The sequence below is a fragment of the Caretta caretta genome, chromosome 2 (genome assembly GCF_965140235.1).
Source record: "Caretta caretta isolate rCarCar2 chromosome 2, rCarCar1.hap1, whole genome shotgun sequence".
NCBI lineage: Eukaryota > Metazoa > Chordata > Testudines > Cheloniidae > Caretta > Caretta caretta.
This window is the reverse complement of record NC_134207.1, coordinates 193,814,187-193,836,369: the sequence shown is the minus strand read 5'-3', so window position 1 is coordinate 193,836,369 and position 22,183 is coordinate 193,814,187. Positions and strand designations below refer to the sequence as shown.

Below are 22,183 nucleotides of genomic sequence, written 5' to 3'. Positions count from 1 at the left end.
TGCCCATAATTGACATCTATAAAGTTGCCACCTGGCGATACACTTTTTCACTAGACATTATGCTTTAATAGAAGCATCCAGAGCAGAGACTTCCTTTGTCAGAGCTATTTTACAGTACAGAAGAAATGTTGAGCATCCACCACCTTATTTAGGTCACTGCTTGGGAGTCACCAAGAGTGGAATATATACATATGTATGGACAAACAGTTGAAGAAAAAGTTTAGGAAATTAATATATGCTTTTTTGTTTTACTATACAATTGGTAAAAGTCTACTTCAGAAAAATCTCTTAAATACTTATACATGCACTGTATGCTTATTTCACTGAACAAGAAAAGTTACCTGTACAGCAGCCAAAGTTCTGGGAAATTTGAGATGTTGTCGTGTGTGTGTGTGTGTGTGAGATATATATATATATATATCTCACACACACACAGACACAGACACACACACACACCACTCCTGGTGCATGAGCACCCTACGCACTCAAGATCAGTCATTTGTACAGCTGCATCTGCTGAGTCTGCGCATGCACTCCAAGTGCCCTCATGCTCCTGTTCCAAGAGTATAAATGGTGGCGCAGGGCCAACCACAACTCAGTTATTTTTCCACCACAGAATCCAGCTGTACAATAGGACTCTGAAGCAGAGGGGAAGAAGGGTGGGTTGTGGAACACATATATATGGACTACATCTCGAATGACACCATCAATAAAAAAAATTCTTAAGTAACTTTTTCTTCAAGTGTTTGTCTATACATATGTATATATTCCACTCTTGGTGACTCCCAAGTAGTGCCTAAATAAGGTGGTGGGTGCTCAACAGAATCTTACACAGGGCTATTTGGTCCAGACCAAGATTCCACTTGTCTATCAGGAGATTCTCTAGTGGGCTGCCTCCCAGAATGCTGCTGATTTGTTAGAAATGTCAGATGCCAAGAAATGTTTAGTGTCCTGCTCTAGAGCCTTCAAGGAATTGGAAGTTACGGAAATCTTTAAAGGAGTCAAAATATTATAGCAGCAGTGCTAGAGAAGGAAAAGAATTCTAGTAGATTGCTATGGTTTGGTGGAAGGGTTGCACCGAGAACAGAGAAAACTGAATGATTTTTTGAGAGGGCTTACACTGAATTAAGGGTGATTTAGAGAGCCTGAGAAGAGGGGTATTGTAGAGGATGAAGTTTGTGTTTAGGTGATTATTTTAATAAATAGACCTGATGTTCTGTAATCAATACCGCTATTAAGTAAAATGTTTTGTATTTTGTTTTTCTGACCCTTCTCTTCATGCTCCAGAATTAAGTAATGTTTACACTATATTTATGCAGATTTAATTAAACACATGCAAGACTGCATGTTCTGGGCATCAGGGACCCTTGCAATCAGTTAAAAGTACAAAAATAAATACAGAACCAAAATAGCAACACATTTGCCCCACATACATAATCACTAGGCATCAAAAATATTACAAACCAAATAAAATCTCCCCATTCCTCAAAGGAGCTCTTTCCTTAGCCATCTGAGCCCTCACAAAATGCCTGCCCAAAAGAATAAAAATTTTAGAGTTGTGACCTTTCTGTAGAGAATATCCATTTTATTGCCCTTACTAAAAACCACAATTGAGCCTGCATAATTAAAAAAACAAAAATGATAGCTTCAGATTTAGAAAAAACCTTCAGATGATTCATGCATAGCCACTCTTTAATTTTAAAGTGAATTTCTACTCTGAAAAGTGAGTATGTACAAATACATCACCTTATTCAATTATTGCTTAGGCTGGGACAATGAGCATAAAGGGAAGGGGCTTGTAAAATGGTTAAAAAAAAACAAAGCAAAAAGCATCCAGAGAGTTTAGGCCTATTGTAATTCTGAAGCCTGAATCTTTAAAGGTCCTAATTCTGTAGTGACTGTGTATATACAGAACTTCATGCATCATAAGAAGTGACATTTGAGATCTAACAGTCAAATCCAAAGCCCTGTGGAAGTCGACGAGGGTCTTTTCATTGACTTCTATGGGCATCAGATTAGTTCCCAGTCATTAGAGTCCATTCCTGCTTCACATTGCATTTCAGTTAGTTTTGTATTTGATTTCAATGGGAGCAGGATCAGAGCCTCAATCATGCTTAACACTTAGTGCAATTTTCCTCCTATTTTTCTATTATAAAATAGTTCTCATAAAAGAGAGAGAGATTCAGAAGTATTTTTGTAATAGGAAAAAATACTAATATGCTTGTTATGCATCAGGATACTTGAAGATGGGCTAAACACTGAGGTGGGTATGGCACAGCCCAAACTTTTCACCACAGGCTCTTGCTTAAATATTTCTCTAACTAGAGGAAAAATGCTTGTTTGTCTTTATTACACAGTTGTGTCTAATATGTGTTCTTTGCTTTGTATTGTATCTCAATTGATTGTTTTTAATATTTTAGAGAATCATAGACTGGAATCATCACATCAGAATCATCTAATTCTGAAGGTCTTAGTGGTAGGTATGTTTAGTGTAATATTTTATTTAAGGAGGCAATATATAATGTGTTAGATGCTTGTTTCCACAATGGTCAGCTTTCAATTTTCCCATACTGAATTTCTTCCTTTCAAGATTCTAGATGTGTGGATTTTTCTTTTTTCTTTAGATGATCCTTGCTGCATCTGGAAACTATTGCTTTCATTCTTTAAAAGATAAGTTCAGATTTATGTATCAAGAAGCTCTTGTTTTCACTGATTCATTCATCCAAGAATATTACCAAATGCTTGATGTAGAGGCTGATTGTGTAAACACTTTTCAAATACATTAATGTACTTGCACAAGCAGTCATAGGAGTGTAGTTATTCATGAGCATAAGGACACATCTACACTGGCAAAGTTACAGCGCTGCTCAGAGAGCGCTGAAGGGAAACTGCTGTTGTGTGTTCTCACTGTTAGCTGCCTGCACAATAGCGTGTTCACACTTGCGGTGGTATTCGGAGTGGTGCACTCTGAGCAGCTATCCTGCAGAGCACCTCTTTCTCTTCTGCCGCTGAGACTTGTGGGAAGGTGGAGGGAGTTGTGGGGCATCCTGGGTCCTGTCCCAATGACCTATGATACATTGCTTCGCATCCCAGAAATCCCTGTGCTTCCGTCTGCATTTGGCACCGTCTTTCAACAGTTTGTGTACTACGTGCACGGCCTCTTCGGGTTGCAGGAATAGATCCCGAACTGTTGACCAGTATGCTACTCTCTCTGAGTAACACGTCATGAGTGGCAGTGGAGTTACTCCTTAAACTACAAAGGCAAGAGGAGTGCGACATTGATCTCGCCATGCGTAGTAGCTGCGACACAAAATTGCTTGTTGCATTCACAGAAGTGCTGACCACAGTGGAACGCTGCTTTTGGGCTCGGGAAACAAGCACTGAGTGGTGGGATCACATCGTCATGCACATCTGGGATGACGAGCAGTGTCTGCAGGACTTTCGGATGAGGAAAGCCACATTCATGGGACTGTGTGATGAGCTCACCCAAGCCCTGCAGTGCAAGGACACGAGAATGAGAGCTGCCCTGTCATTGGAGAAGCGTGTGGCGATTGCACTGTGGAAGCTGGCTACTCCAGAGTGCCACTGATCAGTCGCTAATGAGTTTGGAGTGGGAAAGTCAACCATTGGACTTGTTTTGATGGAAGTGTGCAGGGCCATTAATCACATCGTGAAGTTCTGGAACAGCTTTCCAAGGGAAGCAGTGGGGGCAAAAGAGCTATCTGGCTTCAAGACTAAGCTTGATAAATTTATGGAAGGGATGATATGATGGGATAGCCTAATTCTGGCAATTAATTAATCTTCAACTATTAGCGGTAGATATGCCCAATGGCCTGTGATAGGATGTTAGATGGGGTGGGATCTGAGTTCCTACAGAGAATTCTTTCCTGGGTGCCTGGCTGGTGAGTCTTGCCCACATGCTCCGGGTTTAGCTGATCGCCATATTTGGGGTCGGGAAGGAATTTTCCTCCAGGGCAGATTGGCAGAGGCCCTGGGGGTTTTTCACCTTCGTCTGCAGCACTGGGCATAGGTCACTTACTGGAGGATTCTCTGCACCTCAAAGTCTTTAAAACACAATTTGAGGACTTCAATAGCTCAGACATAGGTTAGAGGTTTGTTACAGGAGTGGGTGGGTGAGATTCTGTGGCCTGCATTGTGCAGGAGGTCAGACTAGATGATCATAATGGTCCCTTCTGACCTTAAAGTCTATGATTCTATGATTCTATGACATCCTGCTCCGAAAGACCGTGACTCTGGGCAATGTGCGTGACATTGTGGATGGCTTTGCACAAATGGCTTTGCTTCCCTAACTGTGGAGGGGCAATAGATGGCATGCATATTCCAATTCTGGCAGCAGACCACTTAGCCACCGAGTACATTAATCGCAAGGGGTATTTCTCAATGGTTCTCCAGGTGCTTGTGGTTCACTGTGGGCGTTTCATAGACATTAACGCGGGCTGGTCTGGAAACGTGCATGATGCATGCATCTTTCGGAACACTGGCCTGTTCAGGAAGCTGCAAGCAGGGGCTTTGTTCCTGGACCAGAAAATCACCGTAGGGGAAGTCGAAATGCCCATTGTGATCCTGGGAGACCCTGCCTACCCCTTAATGCCGTGGCTTATGAAGCCATACACGGGGCAACTTGACAGCAGCAAGGAACGGTTCAACAACAGGCTGAGCAAATGGTGAATGACTGTCGAGTGTGCTTTCGGCCGTTTAAAAGCCCGCTGGCGCTACCTCTATGGGAAGCTGATGACAGGATTCCTATGCTTATAGCTGCGTGCTGTATGCTCCATAATATTTGTGAAAGGAAGGGTGAAAGCTTCATTCAGGGCTGCACTGCAGAGGCTCAGTGCCTGGAGGCTGAGTTTGAACAGCCAGAGATCAGGGCTATTAGAGGTGCACAGCACAGGGCCATAAGGATTAGGCATGCCTTGAAGCAGCAATTTTAAGCCAAAAGCCTCTAATATTTGTTGCTATGCTTGGGATTGCAGCGCTTGCAATGCTAGGAGGTGATTGGTGCACGTTATGCAATAAGGGGGTTTAACATAATTGTATGTTGCTTTGCAGTGCTCTTTTTGCTTTCAATTGATAAAATAAAGATTGCTTTCAAACCAACACAATTCTTTTATTCAAAGACAACATCTTGAGGAGAGAGTCAAACAAACAAACAAAAAAAACCATCAGCGGGGTGGAAGGAGGGAATGTGCGAGGGGGAGGTCCCAGGAGGAGGAGGGGTCCTGGGACAGCTAAAGATTTGTGTATGTCCAGGGATCATATCCAACCTTCTCATTTGGATGCAGCGGGTACTGTACTTTAGTAGGGCCAAACTGCAGAGAGATGGTGTTAAGTGCAGTGAGTAGTGGGAGTCTGCAGTGCTGGACTGTGAGGTGGGAGGAGTGGAATGCTGCAGGTGTAGACTGGAGCCAGGAGTTTGATAAAAGTGTGTTGGTGGTGTCTGGCGGGCGCACGGGAAAGAGTTTTGTGACAGCGGCTGCAGGGGAGTGCAGGCACGGAGCTCCTCCATTTGAAGAGCTAGTATCGCCTGAAGCGTGTCTGTTTAGTGCTCCATAACCTTTAAGAGTTGCTCCGTGGCTTCATTCTGGCTTGCCGTGTTCTCCTTTCAGTCCCTCTTCTCGCTGTCCTGCTACTCCTTCAATTCCTGTTTCTTGGTGGCGGAGTGCATCATAATATCACGCAGAAAGTCCTCCTTAGTTCTTCTTGGCTGCTTTCTAATTCTGCGCAGCTATTCAGCTGCCGATAACAAAGAGGGAGGCTGGGCTCCCAAGGTCATCTCTGTGAAGTTTAAACACAATATTTTACAGAAGCAGTATTGTTTGCAACACAGACAACACTGATTCAGTGATTTACCCTGCCCTTGCAGCTACTTACCATTTTGGGGGTCTTGTGGCTCATGTGTGCTTGCCTAGGATCAGCCAGTACTCTCACACCTCTCACTAACTGGCTGACCATAGGCAAGCACACATGAGCCACAAGACCCCCAAAATGGTGAGTAGCTGCAGGGGCAGTATAAATCACTCTTCCTGGACCCTGCTGTACACTGGGCATGTGGGTCTTGGGGAGAGCCAGCACTGTAGGGGAGGCCTGATGATCATTCCTGTTCCCACACTTTCCACAGGATGTGATCATTATGGAAGATACCTCGCTGCTGAGGGTGAGCAGGGAATCAAGGGAGGGTCTTCTCCAAGCCTGCAGCTTCCACCGTGGCCCCTATGCGGCTCGCCTCCCCCCCCCCCCCCCCCGAGTGACGGCACAGTGGCAAGAGAAAGTTACCATTAATGGGGCAAGAAACAAAGCAGCTCTGCTGAAGAACCTGCGGCAGCAGATTGCCCAGTATCTCCAAGAGAGTTTCCTGGAGACCTCTGAAGGAGATTCCAGTAAAGTGAGGGAGCAATCAACAGCCTGTTTGACCACTTGGACTAGGCATGCGGTGGGAGACAAGCCTGCTTTCTGCAACCTTCCTGCCCCCAACAACTCGCTTCAGCGATTCCCAAAATCAGATACACTTACCAGGGGCCTCCTCTCCTGTTTGCACTTAGCCAACCTCCGACAGCTGTGACTGGCTAGCCTCCTCTGGGGTAGACAAGTGCTTTTGGCTGCATGCATCTCTGGCCTCCAAGTCATCCTCTGCCTCTGGGTCCCCCCCCCCCCCCCCCGCACATCCTCGTCCAAGATTTCCTCCTCCTGGCTTGGTCTTCTCTCGACTGGAACGTGAGCCATGGAAGTATCCACAGTGATCTCCTCAGTGGAGGTGGGGTCGCCACCGAGTATCGTGTCCAGCTCTTTGTAGAACCAGCAGCTTGTGGGTGCAGCACCGGAGCGGGGGTTTGCCTCCCGCGCCTTGTGGTAGCCATTCCACAGCTCCTGCATTTTTACCTTGCACTGCAGTGTGTCCTGGTCATGGCACCTTTCTATCATGCATCGTGAAATCTGTCTGTAGGTGTCATAAATATAAAGGGAAGGGTAAACCCCTTTAAAATCCCTCCTGGCCAGAGGAAAAATCCTCTCACCTGTAAAGGATTAAGAAGCTAAAGGTAACCTCGCTGGCACCTGACCAAAATGACCAATGAGGAGACAAGATACTTTCAAAAGCTGGGAGGAGGGAGAAAAACAAAGGGTCTGTGTCTGTCTGTATGCTGCTTTTGCCGGGGACAGAACAGGAATGGAGTCTTAGAACTTTTAGTAAGTAATCTAGCTAGGTATGTGTTAGATTATGATTTCTTTAAATGGCTGAGAAAAGAGCTGTGCTGAATAGAATGACTATTCCTGTCTGTGTGTCTTTTATTTAACTTAAGGTTTTGCCTAGAGGGATTCTCAATGTTTTGAATCTAATTACCCTGTAAGGTATCTACCATCCTGATTTTACAGAGGTGATTCCTTTACTTCTATTAAAAGTCTTCTTGTAAGAAAACTGAATGCTTTTTCATTGTTCTCAGATCCAAGGGTTTGGGTCTGTGGTCACCTATGCAAATTGGTGAGGATTTTTACCAAACCTTCCCCAGGAAATGGGGTGCAAGGGTTGGGAGGATTTTGGGGGGAAAGATGTGTCCAAACTACGTTTCCCAGTAAACCCAGATAAAGTTTGGTGGTGGCAGTGGAAAGCCAAGGGCAAAGGGTAAAATTAATTTGTACCTTGGGGAAGTTTTAACCTAAGCTGGTAAAAGTAGGCTTAGGAGGTTTTCATGCAGGTCCCCACATCTGTACCCTAGAGTTCAGAGTGGGGAAGGAACCTTGACAGTAGGTATAATAATTCCTACATCTGGAGCGCAGCTGGGACTGGACAGCCTCCTCTCCCCAAATGCTGATGAGGTCCAGCAGCTTGGCATTGCTCCAAGCAGGGGATTGCCTGGTGAATGGAACAGGCATGGCCACCTGGAAAGATGCACTGAGACAACTGCAAGTCACTGAGCAAACAGGATGGGGACTTTCAAATTTCCAAGGAATTTACGGGGTGGGGATGATGGTTGGTCACCTGAGGGCAGGGCAGTAAAGTTGAAACCGATGACCAGAGAGGTGAGAACAGGCATTTTGGGACACCTCCCTGAGGTCAGTCACAGCGGTGTAATCGCCATGGTGTCTGCACTGGCTCTGCAGTGCTGTAGCCCCGGCGCAGAAAGCTCTATGCCTCTCGTTGGGGTGGTTTTTTTGGAGCGCTTCAACTGTGCAGTTTCTGCGCATTAAGTGTGTACACCTCAGGAGTTACAGCACAGAAAGCTGCTTTACTACGCAGAAACTTGCCAGTGTAGACAGGGCCTTTAAGTGTTTGCTACTTCAAGGCCTTGCTGTGCAACTTACTATAGGTGCTGATCTGTTTTTCTATGTGAGTCACAATAAGATGTGTATATATTTTTAGTTGCTTTTTTAAAGTATACATCTTGTAGCACAAACGATAACGGAATATACTACATGTGGAAATGGCAGAAGTGCTAAATGACTTTTGTTTTAGTTTTCACCAAAAAGGTTAGTAGTGATTGGATGTTTAACATACTGAATGCCAATGAAAATGAGGTAGGATCAGAGACTAAAATAGGGACAGAACAAGTGAAAAATTACTTAGACAAGTTGAATGTCTTCAGGTGACCAGGGTCTGATAAAATACATCCTAGAATGTTCAAGGAGCTGACTGAGGAGATATCTGAGCCATTAGCAATTATCTTTGAAAAGTCCTGGAAGACAGGAGAGATTCTAGAGGACTGGAAAAGGGCAAATATAGTGCCCATCTATAAAAAGGGAATAAAGGACAACCTGGGAAATTAGACCAGTTTGCTTGTTTGTTTGTTTATATGTGGCTTACCATTGAGTGTTCATTTTGAAAAGAGCACATTAACACTCACTTCGAACTTCCTGGCTGTTGTTGTTTTCATTGGTTTCCTAAATCTTGCTTCATGGACTTTTTGGGGGGAAGTATTATTTACAAAACATTCTGGTTGCTCCGGTTTTTGCTGTCGTAAGTGCTATATTACAGTTGCACGTGATCTTTCAGTAATCTCTTTGTTTTCACGAACAAATTTCTCAAAAAATATTCTTTTAGGCTGAAATGTTCCATACCTCTTCTCAGCCCAAAGGTGAATTGTCATTCAAGAGTGTACGTTAAGTCCAGTCAGCCATATTTTGTTTATATTTACAAGAATAATAGCACCCCATTCTGTTTTTCCCAGAAACTTTGTGCAAAATAACTTAAACATCTGAATTTTAAATTTGCAGCCTAAGGCCCTGATCCTACTATTGCAGGGATGGGCAAACTTTTTGGCCCGAGGGCCACATCAGCTTTGTGAAAATTTATGGAGGGCCAGGTAGGGAAGGCTGTGCCTCCCCAAACAGCCTGGCTCCTGCCCCCTATCTGCCCCCTCCCACTTCCCGCCCCCTGACTGCCCCCCTCAGAACCCCTGACCCATCCAACGCTCCTTGTCCCCTGACCGCCCCCTCCTGGGACCCCCGCCCCTAACCACCGCTTCGACCCCTATCCACACCCCGACCGCAGACATGGCCCCCGGGACCGCCCCCTCATCCACCCCACCTCCCCGCTGCCTGTCACCTGACTGCCCAGACCCCTATCCATAAACCCACCCTCTGACAGCCCCCCAGGGATTCCTACGCCTATCCCACGTCCCCTGTTTCCCGTCCCCTGACAGCCCCCTCCCCCAAACCTCCGCCCCATCCAACTGCTCCCTGTCCCCTGACTGCCCCCCGGGACCTCCTGCCCCTTATCCAACCCCCCCCCCCCACACACACACACCTCCTTATGATGCTGCTCAGAGCAGCAGGAGCTCGCAACCCTGCCGCCTGGCCTGAGCCAGCCACGCCACTGTCCTGCCCGGCAGGAGTGGTGGGCCAGAGCGCTGGCGGGGCGGTGCGGTGCGCTGAGGCTGCAGAGGAGGGGGAACAGTGGGGGAGGGGCTGGGGGCTAGCCTCCCCTTCTGGGAGCTCAGGGGCCAGATAGGACGGTCCCACGGGCCGTAGTTTGCCCACCTCTGTTCTATTGCCTCTGCATGGCTGAACCCCTATTTCACAGATCATAGTGGGCATTCCCTGCCAGTGTAATGAGAGGAATCTCAGCCTCTGTGCTTTGGATCCCCTGGGGTGTGTGAAACTTCTAGAGCCCCTATCGGTTGCAGCATTGGTTCCTTGTGTGGCCTCCTGGGCACATTTCCTGGGCACTGGCTCTGTCTGTTACACCTCTGGGAAGTGGGGCTGCTCTGCTTACCTGCCCTAGGCCCCCAGGACCAGCACAGACCCCCAAGATACTCCAATTAACTCCAAAGCTTCAGCAAGTCCCTCCGGCAGGCAGCAGTTGTGAAGCAGTCAACACATGTTATACTTTGTACAGACTAACACTTTTATGCTCCTTTATACTTACTCATATAAAGCACAGGAGAGTACGGATCATACAAAACAGTAAACACCAAACACAGGTCCCTATCTCACCTTCCTCACTCCAGGACATTCTTTGGGCTGGGGTCTGAGTCCCTTGTGTTGTCCAGGGTCCTTGTGCCATCTTAATTCAGGAAAGCAGACTGGCCCCCCTTGCCCCATGAAGCTGCTACATTCTGGATGACCTCACCCTTCTGGAGCCCCTCACCCAGTTTTTGTGACCTTATTCTCCCTTGTCCTAGGCTTTGGCTTCCTGTCTGCTCATGCTTTTGTGAGGTTTTCTTATTTAAACTCCTTCTGTCACCTGGCCTCTTTTGTTGTCCTCCTGAAAACTTTCTGCTGCTTCTTCATCCCCCTTCCCTCCAGCAGGGGTTCTCAAACTTCATTGCACCGTGACCACCTTCTGACCAACAAAAATTACTACATGACCCCAGGATGGGGGGACTGAATCCTGAGCCCGCCCCAGCCCCACCATCCTTGGGGGGGGGGCCCCCAAAACTGAAGCACAAGCAATGCCACCCCTGGCGGGGGGACCCTAAAGCTGAAGCCTGAGCCCTGCTGCCCAGGGTGGTGGGGCTCAGGCTTCAGCTTCGGCCCTAAGCCACAGCAAGTGTAACACCAGCCCTGGTGACCCCATTAAAATGGGGTTGCAACTCACATTGAGGTCCTGACCCACAGTTTGAGAACCACTAATGAATCGGCTACTGTGTTTTCCAAAGGTTCAGCTATTTTTTGCATAACCTTTGTGAGGTCTAAATACTGTCATTAACCTTAAGTATTTCCCTTTGTACGTGTCTGAGGTATACATACAGGCCCTGTCAGCAGGGTGGCTCTACATACATATAGGCACTCCATATACAGCAATTTTTCATAATACTGTAAAGTTGTATCCATCAGAAATAATAAGTTATGCAGATATAGCCCCACTTCACACCCTACAACTCCATAGATTAGAGCATTGCTGAAGTCAGCTGGTCTATGCACAGACGCAGGGGTCTGTCTGCGTGCATCACAGTGCAGGATCAGGGCTAAAGCCCTCATTGAGGAATAATTACTTATGTTTGAGAAAGGGCAAATAAGTTATAAATCATTGAACATTTTTTGTGCATGCCTATGAAAAATATTAGTGGTTTTTAGTTGTTATAATATACAATTGCATAGTATTGCAGCTAGGTTTTGTGTGTGTGTGTGTGTGTAAATACCTGAGAACTGTAGCTTCCATTCTGTGGAGTTGCATTAAAAAAATTGTTCAATTCAGTAATGCTGTATCTTAAAGATTTTTTTGTTTCATCTTACAAAATTGAATGTTCCTTAAGCAAAATTAAATTGTCCAGATTGCTCATATCCAGACTGATCCAAAGCCCACTGAAGTCTTTCTACTGAATGCACTGAGTTTAGGATTAGGCCATGTTGTATTATTAGGATACTATTTAGATTATTAAATTATGCAACTTTAATATTAAAGTATGTACAACATGGGCAAGGTAACTCTTGCCATGGAACTTTAATATCTTCTATTTCTTGTGTGTTCACATATATGCAGTGTTAACTTTGAATTTAATGTATTAAATACTATATCCTACTTTTTGAAAAGTGGTTCTCACAGCAGAGCAGAGTAAGGCTGACTCCCAGAGTCAAGGATTGGCGTGACATAGCAGATCACTGGTCCAGATAACACCAGGGGAAAGTCACAGTGGGTTGTGGGGTGGTTTTTTTTTTTTTTTTAAATCCAGTTAAAATTTGCTAATTTTGTAGGAGTTCTTTATTTTTCTGGTGAATCACTGCTGTAGCCTAAAATACAACTCTGGTATTTTTGATGGAGGTCACTCTTGTGTTGTTACATTATGCAGCTAGAGATGGCTAGTTTTCGTTGGTTAATGAAAGACTTACCAAAAAGGTATTATCCAAAACCATTGTCTGCCTCATTGTTCATAGGAATCTCATTTATGCAGATATAGTTTTGCTTCTACAGCTGTTTGTCAGAAAATGGGAATGTTAGCTATTTTGTGTAGTGTAGTGTGCACGAAATAAAATAAATATTGCATATTTTATATTTGTGTGTTCATATATCTAGTTTATATAATAATGTACAATCATATACCTATATGGAACCCTCAGCAGGTTCATTCTCCTATCTTGCAAAATTTACAGATCATAAATGTTATGGCAGATTGGTACTTACAAATTGCAGAAGGAAGAGAACCTAGGGGGCTCCAGAAGAGGGGTGGAATAAACAGACCGCTCCCTTTGTACCCAAACTCTGCCAGCACTGATGGCAAATAGGATACATGTTTGGCAGGTGGGCAATCTGCTGGGCAATCCATTGGGAGTTGTATATATATCCAGAAAATGTATCCTCCTTGCCACATACATCTTTTCATTTAAGCAAGGTTCCAAATTCATACGTACAGTTGTCACCCTTTAAAATTCATTCTTATTTTAGAGACAGTACCAATACCAGTGGTATTTCCCGTTTTAAATATGTGGAATGTCTGTCAAACTCATGTAATCTTTTAATACTGATTGAACCTAAAATGCAACTGCTGTATATCTCATGTACATACACCCACTTCTCAATAAAAGGGTACTTGTGGCACCTTAGAGACTAACAAATTTATATGAGCATAAGCTTTTGTGAGCTACAGCTCACTTCATTGGATGTCCGATGAAGTGAGCTGTAGCTCACGAAAGCTTATGCTCAAATAAATTTGTTAGTCTCTAAGGTGCCACAAGTACTCTTTTTTTCTTTTTGCGAATACAGACCAACACGGCAGCTACTCTGAAACCACTTCTGAATGAATCATCCAGCAGATATATATTTATAACGGATTTCCAACACTGTGACATAACTTAAAGAAACATCGTCATCTTAGTTTAGAACCAAAATTTGTCCTTCAGATCTCTCCTCAAGACCTGCTATTATTGTTGTGCCTATGTGAAACTCCCAACTGATTAAAGCTATGTAGATGGCTGTAGGGATTTCTAATGTTTATCTGCTATATTTGTTTACTTACATTTTATAAGTTTAATAGAGATGTGCATATATGCCATGAATCAGGAAAGCATGTAAGCTTTTCTGAATAGGAATGCTTCCCTGAAAAGCTTTAAAAAAAAAAAAAAGCCAAAAGCTGGCATTTATAACAACATGCTCTTATTCTTGTTTCTTCTTCTTTTCCCTTCACTTCTCCTTTTGAGTTTTTATTATTCTCCTTTGTTGTGTCTGGGACAGAAGCTACCTTCTTAATCTGTGTTTGTACATCGCCATAACTGACTGGAGCTTCTAGGAATTAGCACATTGAGAACAGGCTCAGATTTTCAAGGTAGCCTAAAGTGAAACTGAGCCATCTAGTTTCACTGAGGAAAATGCAAAAGTAAATGCCATAGGCGTTGAAAAGTAGGTTAGAAAATCTAAGCTGTTAGTAATACAGGTACTGAACTTTGTAAATGAAGAATTTGAACAATAATTCTTTAATTGAATTAGCTGTTATGTTGGGTGCTATTTTTTGATCATAGTCTACATTTGCTCTCCTGAGCTTACTTTTCAATAATACTGTTTACATTTTTTCTTTGCAGTTCAACTTTTTAAACTGCTTTGCCTCCCTCTTCTACATTGCTTTTGTCCTTTTTGATATGAAACTTCTGCGACAGGTGAGTTCTGGAAACTGTAAGATATCTAAGAAATACAGGGTTAGTTGAAATAGGAATTCAGAGGGTTTTTATTGCTTTTTTAATATAGGATATGTGTTCACCCTCTGTTAATAATTTCTGGCAAATCCAGTTATCTGTATTTCAGTGCCTCTAATATATTTGCAAAGTCATAACAATATTAAAGAGGCACGAATAAAACCTACAAATAAGAAAATATTTTCAAACAATTTGACCTACAAAGGAGAAAAAGGTGGGTGGGAGGTTAATATCTTTTTGATATATAAACAAGGCCTGAAACCTTTTTTCTCTTGCCCTTTTTTTTTTGTTGTGCATTAGACTTTTCAAATCTTGTCTGCATTATTTTTCCTGAGGGACTCTGTTGACGACTGGAGAACAGTAGGATTACAACTACCATAAAAACCAAGCATAAGGAAAGAATTGAGGGGAAAATCATTTTTAGTCACCTTTTAAAACTCACTCTGTTTTTATTGATATCCATCTTACTTAAATGCATGAAAAATAGGAAGAAAAGATGTTTTTGTTTAAAAATTTAAAAATCTTCGATTTAAGCTGATAACCCTTGAACATGAGTTCTCTGGTCCTCCAAGGAGACCTCCAGAAAAACCAGGAAAGACAAGACTTGATATTGCTGATATTTTAATTTAAAAAGCAACTGGAAAAGAAATTAAACAAAACAAAAATAAATCCAAACAAACTTTCAGGTTTTCTTTATACATCATAAAGAACCACAAACATTTTTTTTTTGTCTTTGCGGGTAATTTTTTAAATAAGTAAATTAAGCAACAGTTTAAACCTACAAATTAGAAAACGTCTACAGACAGTTTAAAAGCAGAAAGTGAAGAAACAAAGGCCAGTTTTAAAAACTGTTGGTTATAAATACCAGCCTTTGCAGTTGAGGAGCTCCTCCTCACCCAGGTAATGGGAGATTGGACATGGAATGCTAGTCTCATGAATTACAGTGTCACTTAAGATTTTCTTGTGTTTGATATTGTCCTTTGTTTTTCCTGATGTGGTGATTTCTGAGCTGCTTGTCCTTGGAGGTACAAGAATTCCTCCATTTCCCTCTTTTTATTTTCCCAAACTCTAGTTATAGTGACCCTTTGTCTGAAAAGGCCGCAATTTGGCTTGCTTTGGAGCCCATTTAGCTCCGTTATTAGTTTTGTCAGTGGGGTTGTTACACATTGGGAAAGTATTCATTTTCCCCACAAGGGACTGAGTGTACAGCGTGCTCAGTACTTAGTCCCTACCAGCCCCTGGCAAAGACTGGGAATTAGATTTACCTCGTATAGTATAGATTTACCTCGTATGTGTTGTGGTATTGCTAGACCACTGGACTGGCCTGAGATTTGCTTTTATTGTGATTATAAATAACCATTGACAATATAATCTAAATGCACAAAATAATAAATAATTTAAAATATATCACAGTTTTGTTAAATAAATATTGTTTTGTTTAATTTTCTTAAGAGCTTGGCTACTCTGCTGATAACTTCACAGATCCTTAATCAATTTGTAGAAGCTTTACTTCCTTACTGGCTCCAAAAGAGACATAATACGAAAGTGAAGAAAAGGGTGTACTCCGTAAAAGTGGATACTGACCTTTCATTATTTGAGCAAGTCAACCTGGAAAAAGAAATGGGCACCTATCTTGTAAGTTGAATATATGCTACTTTGGTAAAACTTTTGAAATTTACTGCTGACAAAAAGGGGCCATATGTTAATTTTAGATGACTGTAATGTAGTGGCTTGTGAAGAGAAAGAACTGTTTTATTTTAGAAGGGAATGTGAAGATGTGGTGTAAACATTTTGGGTATTGTGCATTAGTCATGATGTGTCCCATACAACACAGAACCCAGAGAAAACTAAATTGCTAACGTAACAACTGCTTCAGTCTGTTCTGTCTCATCATAAAGTAGGATAGTAAGTTGCTGCATCAGAAATATTTGTTCACTTTTTACCAGCAGAAGGTAAAATAGCTTATTAGTCTAAGATGTTTTGTGCAAATAGATACTGTAAAAATCATGTTGCAATTTTAAATAAACAAGGAATGATACGAGAATACATTATACTCAATTCTATTAGTGCCTTTGGTACACAATATACTTGTGTCCCCTCTAGAGATATGAATGTTCTAATCATTACCCCTTCATAATTTCCACTGTTAAAAATCAAAGGATATGTCTAGAGCAGGGGTTCTCAAACTTCATTGCACCGCGACCCCCTTCTGACAACAAAAATTACTACACGATCCCAGGATGGGGGACCGAAGTCTGAACCCTGCTGCCCTTGAAGGTGGGGGTGGAGGGTGGTGGAAGCGGGGCAGCCGAAGCCCGAGCTCCACCACCCCGGGCAGAGGGGACCAACGCCAAAGCCCCAGGGCATTAGCCCCTGGCCGGGGGCCTGTAACCTGAGTCGTGACACCCAGGGCTGAAGCCATTGGCTTCAGCTTCAGACCCGGGTGGTGGGGCTTTTGGGCTTCAGCTTTGGCCCTGGGCCCTAGCAAGTATAAGCCAGCCCTGGCGGTCCCATTAAAATGGGGTCGCAATCCACTTTGGGTTCCTTATCCACATTTTGAGAATGCTGGTCTAGAAGGTGTAACCTATCTCATAATCTAAAACTTCTTTACTTTCTAGTTATTTCAGTCTTTTTCTTGTTCTATGTCCCTGGTTATGCTTACTAAAGATGCATTCATCCCTGCCACCAGCGCAGTGATATTCTCCAAAAATACCTGTGCCAGTGATTTCCTGCTCATGAGTCTTTTGCTTCTAACAAAAGCCTATGAAGGAACTCCCATAGTTCACATGTTTGGAGCTATCAAGGCACTTCACGCACCCTTTTCCTAAAGTCAGTTCCTTTCTAATTGCCTTTGGTAGAGCTACTACTGTGACTTATCAGTACTTTGGCAATTGGTCTGGCTCACAGCATCTCTCAAAATTTGCAGCATTTCTGGGTCTTCCATATCCTTGTTGGTAAGATTCTTAATTAAAGAAAAAAACTTTCTCGAATTCTGGTCCCTATGTGTATTCCACTTTGGGGTATGCATGCACACCATGTGCCTGAGACTGGAGGGCTTTTTCAGCAGGGTCTGTCTGTTGGTGTGTGCCAATGCCATTTGCCTCTTTGTGCTCCAATCTGAGGGCATAAGGGGCAGTTCAGACTAAATGCCTCTCCAGTTCCTTCTCTACCGTTGCATGATCTGAGACAGAACTTCTCCAGTGTCCTCTGACCTTTTTTCTCTTTGAACCAGTAAGTATTGTAAATATTTCATTTTAGGTCATTTAAACAGTTTTTGTTAATTTAGTATAGTATTAGAGTTATATCGTTAGTTAGTATAGTCTGTGGCGGAGGGCCTTCCCCTCATCTTCCATACTAGGTTTATTGTGTCCCAAATCCTGACTTTAAGAACTGTCTCTCCTACTCTTGGGTGTTCCTAGTTTCAGATGACCAGCCGCTGTGTCTATATTGCCTCAGAGAAGCCCTGGTCATTTCCAAGTGCAACTGCCACTCTTGTCCCAGCCGAACCAAACAGGCAAAGGCAGACAGACTCAAGAAACACCTTATGGAGCATGCTGTGAGTCTGCAGTCTGACCCAGCCTAGACAGCCTCCTCCTTTTACAGTGGCTAGAAGTGCCAAGAAACACACGACCAAATTCGTATTGGATGTGGAGGCAGGCAGGAGTAGAGATAAGTACTCCCATAAATCTACATATGAGAGTAGAAAACTCTTATGAGTTGGGGAGACGCCCCTGAATTGAGATCATCCCCCTGAGAGGAGAGCCTTTTCTCTAACACCATCTCAGTCAAGAGATGCTCGTGGATCTTTGAAGAGCTGTAAGGATGTCTCAGCAGATCTGCAGGCTCCAAAAGAGAAGATGGTACCAGAGGGCTCAATGCTACCACTGGAACCGAATGAACATAAGCACTGGGACCACCAGACCACGCAATCAGTGGCACTGTGCAAAGACAATCATACGTTGTTGGCTCTGCCACACTCCAGCAAGGAAAATAACATACTAAAACCACCTGGTACTCTTCTCCTGATGATGCAAAAAGAGAGAAGCCCTCATCTTTCTGAAACTAAGGAAAGTTTCACATCACTGGAGGGCTTTATTATACTTCCTGATCCGGAGTCTCCTATTATTTCAACTTAGTACTCATCAGGGAAATTTTGACTCCATTGGTTCTGAGTTGGAGTGACAGGAGCCATTTTCTGATCCATTCTACCAAGTGGGATCCATCATCATTAGTGTCCCAGTGGCATGACTGATACAGGCGGATTCCATGTTTTTGTCTTTGGGAAAGTCAGTTGCAGGTGAAGAACCTGCCTCCCACACTCAGAAACAAGACTTTAGCCTGAATAGAGGATCCAAAACCTCAGGAATCCTTCTCATCCACATACAGTGACATACTGAACCCAGAATAGTAATACCCCATGCCTTGGGGTCCTCTGCAACCTATGTATAAGCCAGAACTCTGGCCATACTGGGGTCCAGGGATTTGTATGCATGGTACCATGAACTGATTCATGGTATGATGAGATAACTGGTTCTGTGGATGAAGGGAAAGCAGTGAACTTGTTATTCCTCGACTTTAGCAAAGCTTTTGACACGGTCTCCCGCAGTATTCTTGTCAGCAAGTTAAAGTAATATGGGCTGGATAGATGCACTACAAGGTGGGTAGAAAGTTGGCTAGATTGTCGGGCTCAACGGGTAGTGATCAATGGCTCCATGTCTAGTTGGCAGCCGGTATCTAGCGGAGTGCCCCAAGAGTCCGTCCTGGGGCCGGTTTTGTTCAATATCTTCATTAGAAGAATTAGTGGGGGAAGCAAAAGTGGATGGGAATCTGGGAGGCAGTGACCATGAGTTGGTTGAGTTCAGGATCCTGACACAGGGAAGAAAGGTAAGCAGCAGGATACGGACCCTGGACTTCAGGAAAGCAGACTTCGACTCCCTCAGGGAACAGATGGGTAGGATCCCCTGGGGGACTAACATGAAGGGGAAAGGAGTCCAGGAGAGCTGGCTGTATTTCAAGGAATCCCTGTTGAGGTTACAGGGACAAACCATCCCGATGTGTCGAAAGAATAGTAAATATGGCAGGCGACCAGCTTGGCTTAACGGTGAAATCCTAGCGGATCTTAAACATAAAAAAGAAGCTTACAAGAAGTGGAAGGTTGGACATATGACCAGGGAAGAGTGTAAAAATATTGCTCGGGCATGTAGGAATGAAATTAGGAGGGCCAGATTGCACCTGGAGCTGCAGCTCGCGAGAGATGTCAAGAGTAACAAGAAGGGTTTCTTCAGGTATGTTGGCAACAAGAAGAAAGCCAAGGAAAGTGTGGGCCCCTTAATGAATGAGGGAGGCAACCTAGTGACAGAGGATGTGGAAAAAGCTAATGTACTCAATGCTTTTTTTGCCTCTGTCTTCACGAACAAGGTCAGCTCCCAGACTGCTGTGCTGGGCATCACAACATGGGGAATAGATGGCCAGCCCTCTGTGGAGATAGAGGTGGTTAGGGACTATTTAGAAAAGCTGGACATGCACAAGTCCATGGGGCCGGACGAGTTGCATCCGAGAGTGCTAAAGGAATTGGTGGCTGTGATTGCAGAGCCATTGGCCATTATCTTTGAAAACTCGTGGCGAACGGGGGAAGTCCCAGATGACTGGAAAAAGGCTAATGTAGTGCCAATCTTTAAAAAAGGGAAGAAGGAGGATCCTGGGAACTACAGGCTAGTCAGCCTCACCTCAGTCCCCGGAAAAATCATGGAGCAGGTCCTCAAAGAATCAATCCTAAAGCACTTACATGAGAGGAAAGTGATCAGGAACAGTCAGCATGGATTCACCAAGGGAAGGTCATGCCTGACTAATCTAATCACCTTCTATGATGAGATTACTGGTTCTGTGGATGAAGGGAAAGCAGTGAATGTATTGTTTCTTGACTTTAGCAAAGCTTTTGACATGGTCTCCCACAGTATTCTTGTCAGCAAGTTAAAGAAGTATGGGCTGGATGAATGCACTATAAGGTGGGTAGAAAGTTGGCTAGATTGTCGGGCTCAACTGGTAGTGATCAATGGCTCCATGTCTAGTTGGCAGCTGGTGTCAAGTGGAGTGCCCCAGGGGTCGGTCCTGGGGCCGATTTTGTTCAATATCTTCATAAATGATCTGGAGGATGGTGTGGATTGCACTCTCAGCAAATTTGCGGATGATACTAAACTGGGAGGAGTGGTAGATACGCTGGAGGGCAGGGATAGGATACAGAGGGACCTGGACAAATTGGAGGATTGGGCCAAAAGAAATCTGATGAGGTTCAATAAGGATAAGTGCAGGGTCCTGCACTTAGGACGGAAGAACCCAATGCACAGCTACAGACTAGGGACCGAATGGCTAGGCAGCAGTTCTGCAGAGAAGGACCTAGGGGTGACAGTGGACAGGAAGCTGGATATGAGTCAACAGTGTGCCCTTGTTGCCAAGAAGGCCAATGGCATTTTGGGATGTATAAGTAGGGGCATTGCCAGCAGATCGAGGGACGTGATCGTTCCCCTCTATTCGACATTGGTGAGGCCTCATCTGGAGTACTGTGCCAAGTTTTGTGCCCCACACTACAAGAAGGATATGGATAAATTGGAGAGAGTCCAGCGAATGGCAACAAAAACGATTACGGGTCTGGAACACATGACTTATGAGGAGAGGCTGAGGGAACTGGGATTGTTTAGTCTATGGAAGAGAAGAATGGGGGGGGATTTGATAGCTGCTTTTAACTACCTGAAAGGTGGATCCAAAGAGGATGGATCTAGACTATTCTCAGTGATAACAGATGACAGGACAAGGAGTAATGGTCTCAATTTGCAGTGGGGGAGGTTTAGGTTGGATATTAGGAAAAACTTTTTCACTAGGAGGGTGGTGAAACACTGGAATGCGTTACTTAGGGAGGTGGTGGAATCCCCTTCCTTAGAAGTTTTTAAGGTCAGGCTTGACAAAGCCCTGGCTGGGATGTTTTAGTTGGGATTGGTCCTGCTCTGGGCAGGGGGTTGGACTCGATGGCCTCCAGAGGTCCCTTCCAACTCTGTTATTCTATGATTCGCTCACAGGGTGAATCATGCCAGCCATTTCCACCAAGGGAGGAACCAGTCCTCTCGCAATTACCATCTGAGGAGGAAGAACAACTAGTAGAGATGGATCTGAATGTACCACTAGCACTGACAGTGTTTTCATAGTCTCTAGATGAAGCCATGGCACTGGCTTCACCATCTCCACCTGATGATTTCACGTCGTTTCTAAATGTCTTGAGGAGAGTGGCTGACACTCTGCAGGTACGATTTGGGAGTTCAAGTAACTCCTCATAAACTTTTTGGTATCCTGAAAGTGAAGGATCAAGTAGTGTCATTCTTCCAGTCCATGAAGCCATTATGGAGCTAGCTAAACTTATCTGGCACATGCTGGCAACCTGGGCTCCTACCTCTAAAAGAAATGAGAAAAATATTAAGTGCCATCAAGAGACGAGAGTTTTTGTATACCCACCTGACCCCAAACTCCCCAGTTCAGGCCCAGATGGAAAGGAGCAGACAGCACCAGGCCAGATCTCCTCCCTCAAATAGAGGGATATACCTGTTGGGCAGGAAGATCTTTACATCAACCAGCCTGCAATTTAGAATAGCTGAGACACAAGCTGTACTTTCAAAATACAACTTTATTAATTGTTCTAAATTCGAAGGATTTGCAGACAGGAACACAAAGTGCAGTTCCAGGCATTGATTGAGGCAGGAAAGCTGATAGCCAGATCAACCCTGCAGTCTTCTGTAGATGCAGCTGGCAGCATCATGAGTCATGGCTTCAGCAATAGTTATGTGCAGAGAGCCATGGCTTCACTCTTTGGATTTCCTTGCAATTTACAAGCCACAAAGGGAGGATCTGCTCTTTGAAGGGAATAATCTCTTCAATGACAAGACAGACAAGTCTTTGCACTCACTAAAAGACTCAAGGGCAACCCTGTGTGCATTAGAAATTGACAGCCAAGGCCTGAAGAGAGAGAACCACATCCTGCAGACCTCATACAGTGCTCCAAGTCCTTCTTCTGTCAATAGGCTTAGGAGCTTCTGACAAAGAAGCAGAATATACAGCGCAGTAA

The 22,183-nt window shown here is 44.0% G+C and overlaps 1 protein-coding gene across 5 annotated transcripts in view; it reads left to right on the top strand.

The window, feature by feature from the left end:
• Positions 1–22,183, top strand: part of ANO10 (anoctamin 10) — a 284,606-nt gene that overhangs the window by 63,533 nt on the left and 198,890 nt on the right. For all 5 annotated transcript variants that reach the window (XM_048838696.2, XM_048838697.2, XM_048838693.2 and 2 more), the window contains 3 exons: positions 2,421–2,476; positions 13,966–14,040; positions 15,529–15,711. In XM_048838696.2, the coding sequence (XP_048694653.2) occupies positions 2,421–2,476; positions 13,966–14,040; positions 15,529–15,711 (314 nt within the window). The remainder of the gene's footprint in view (positions 1–2,420; positions 2,477–13,965; positions 14,041–15,528; positions 15,712–22,183) is intronic.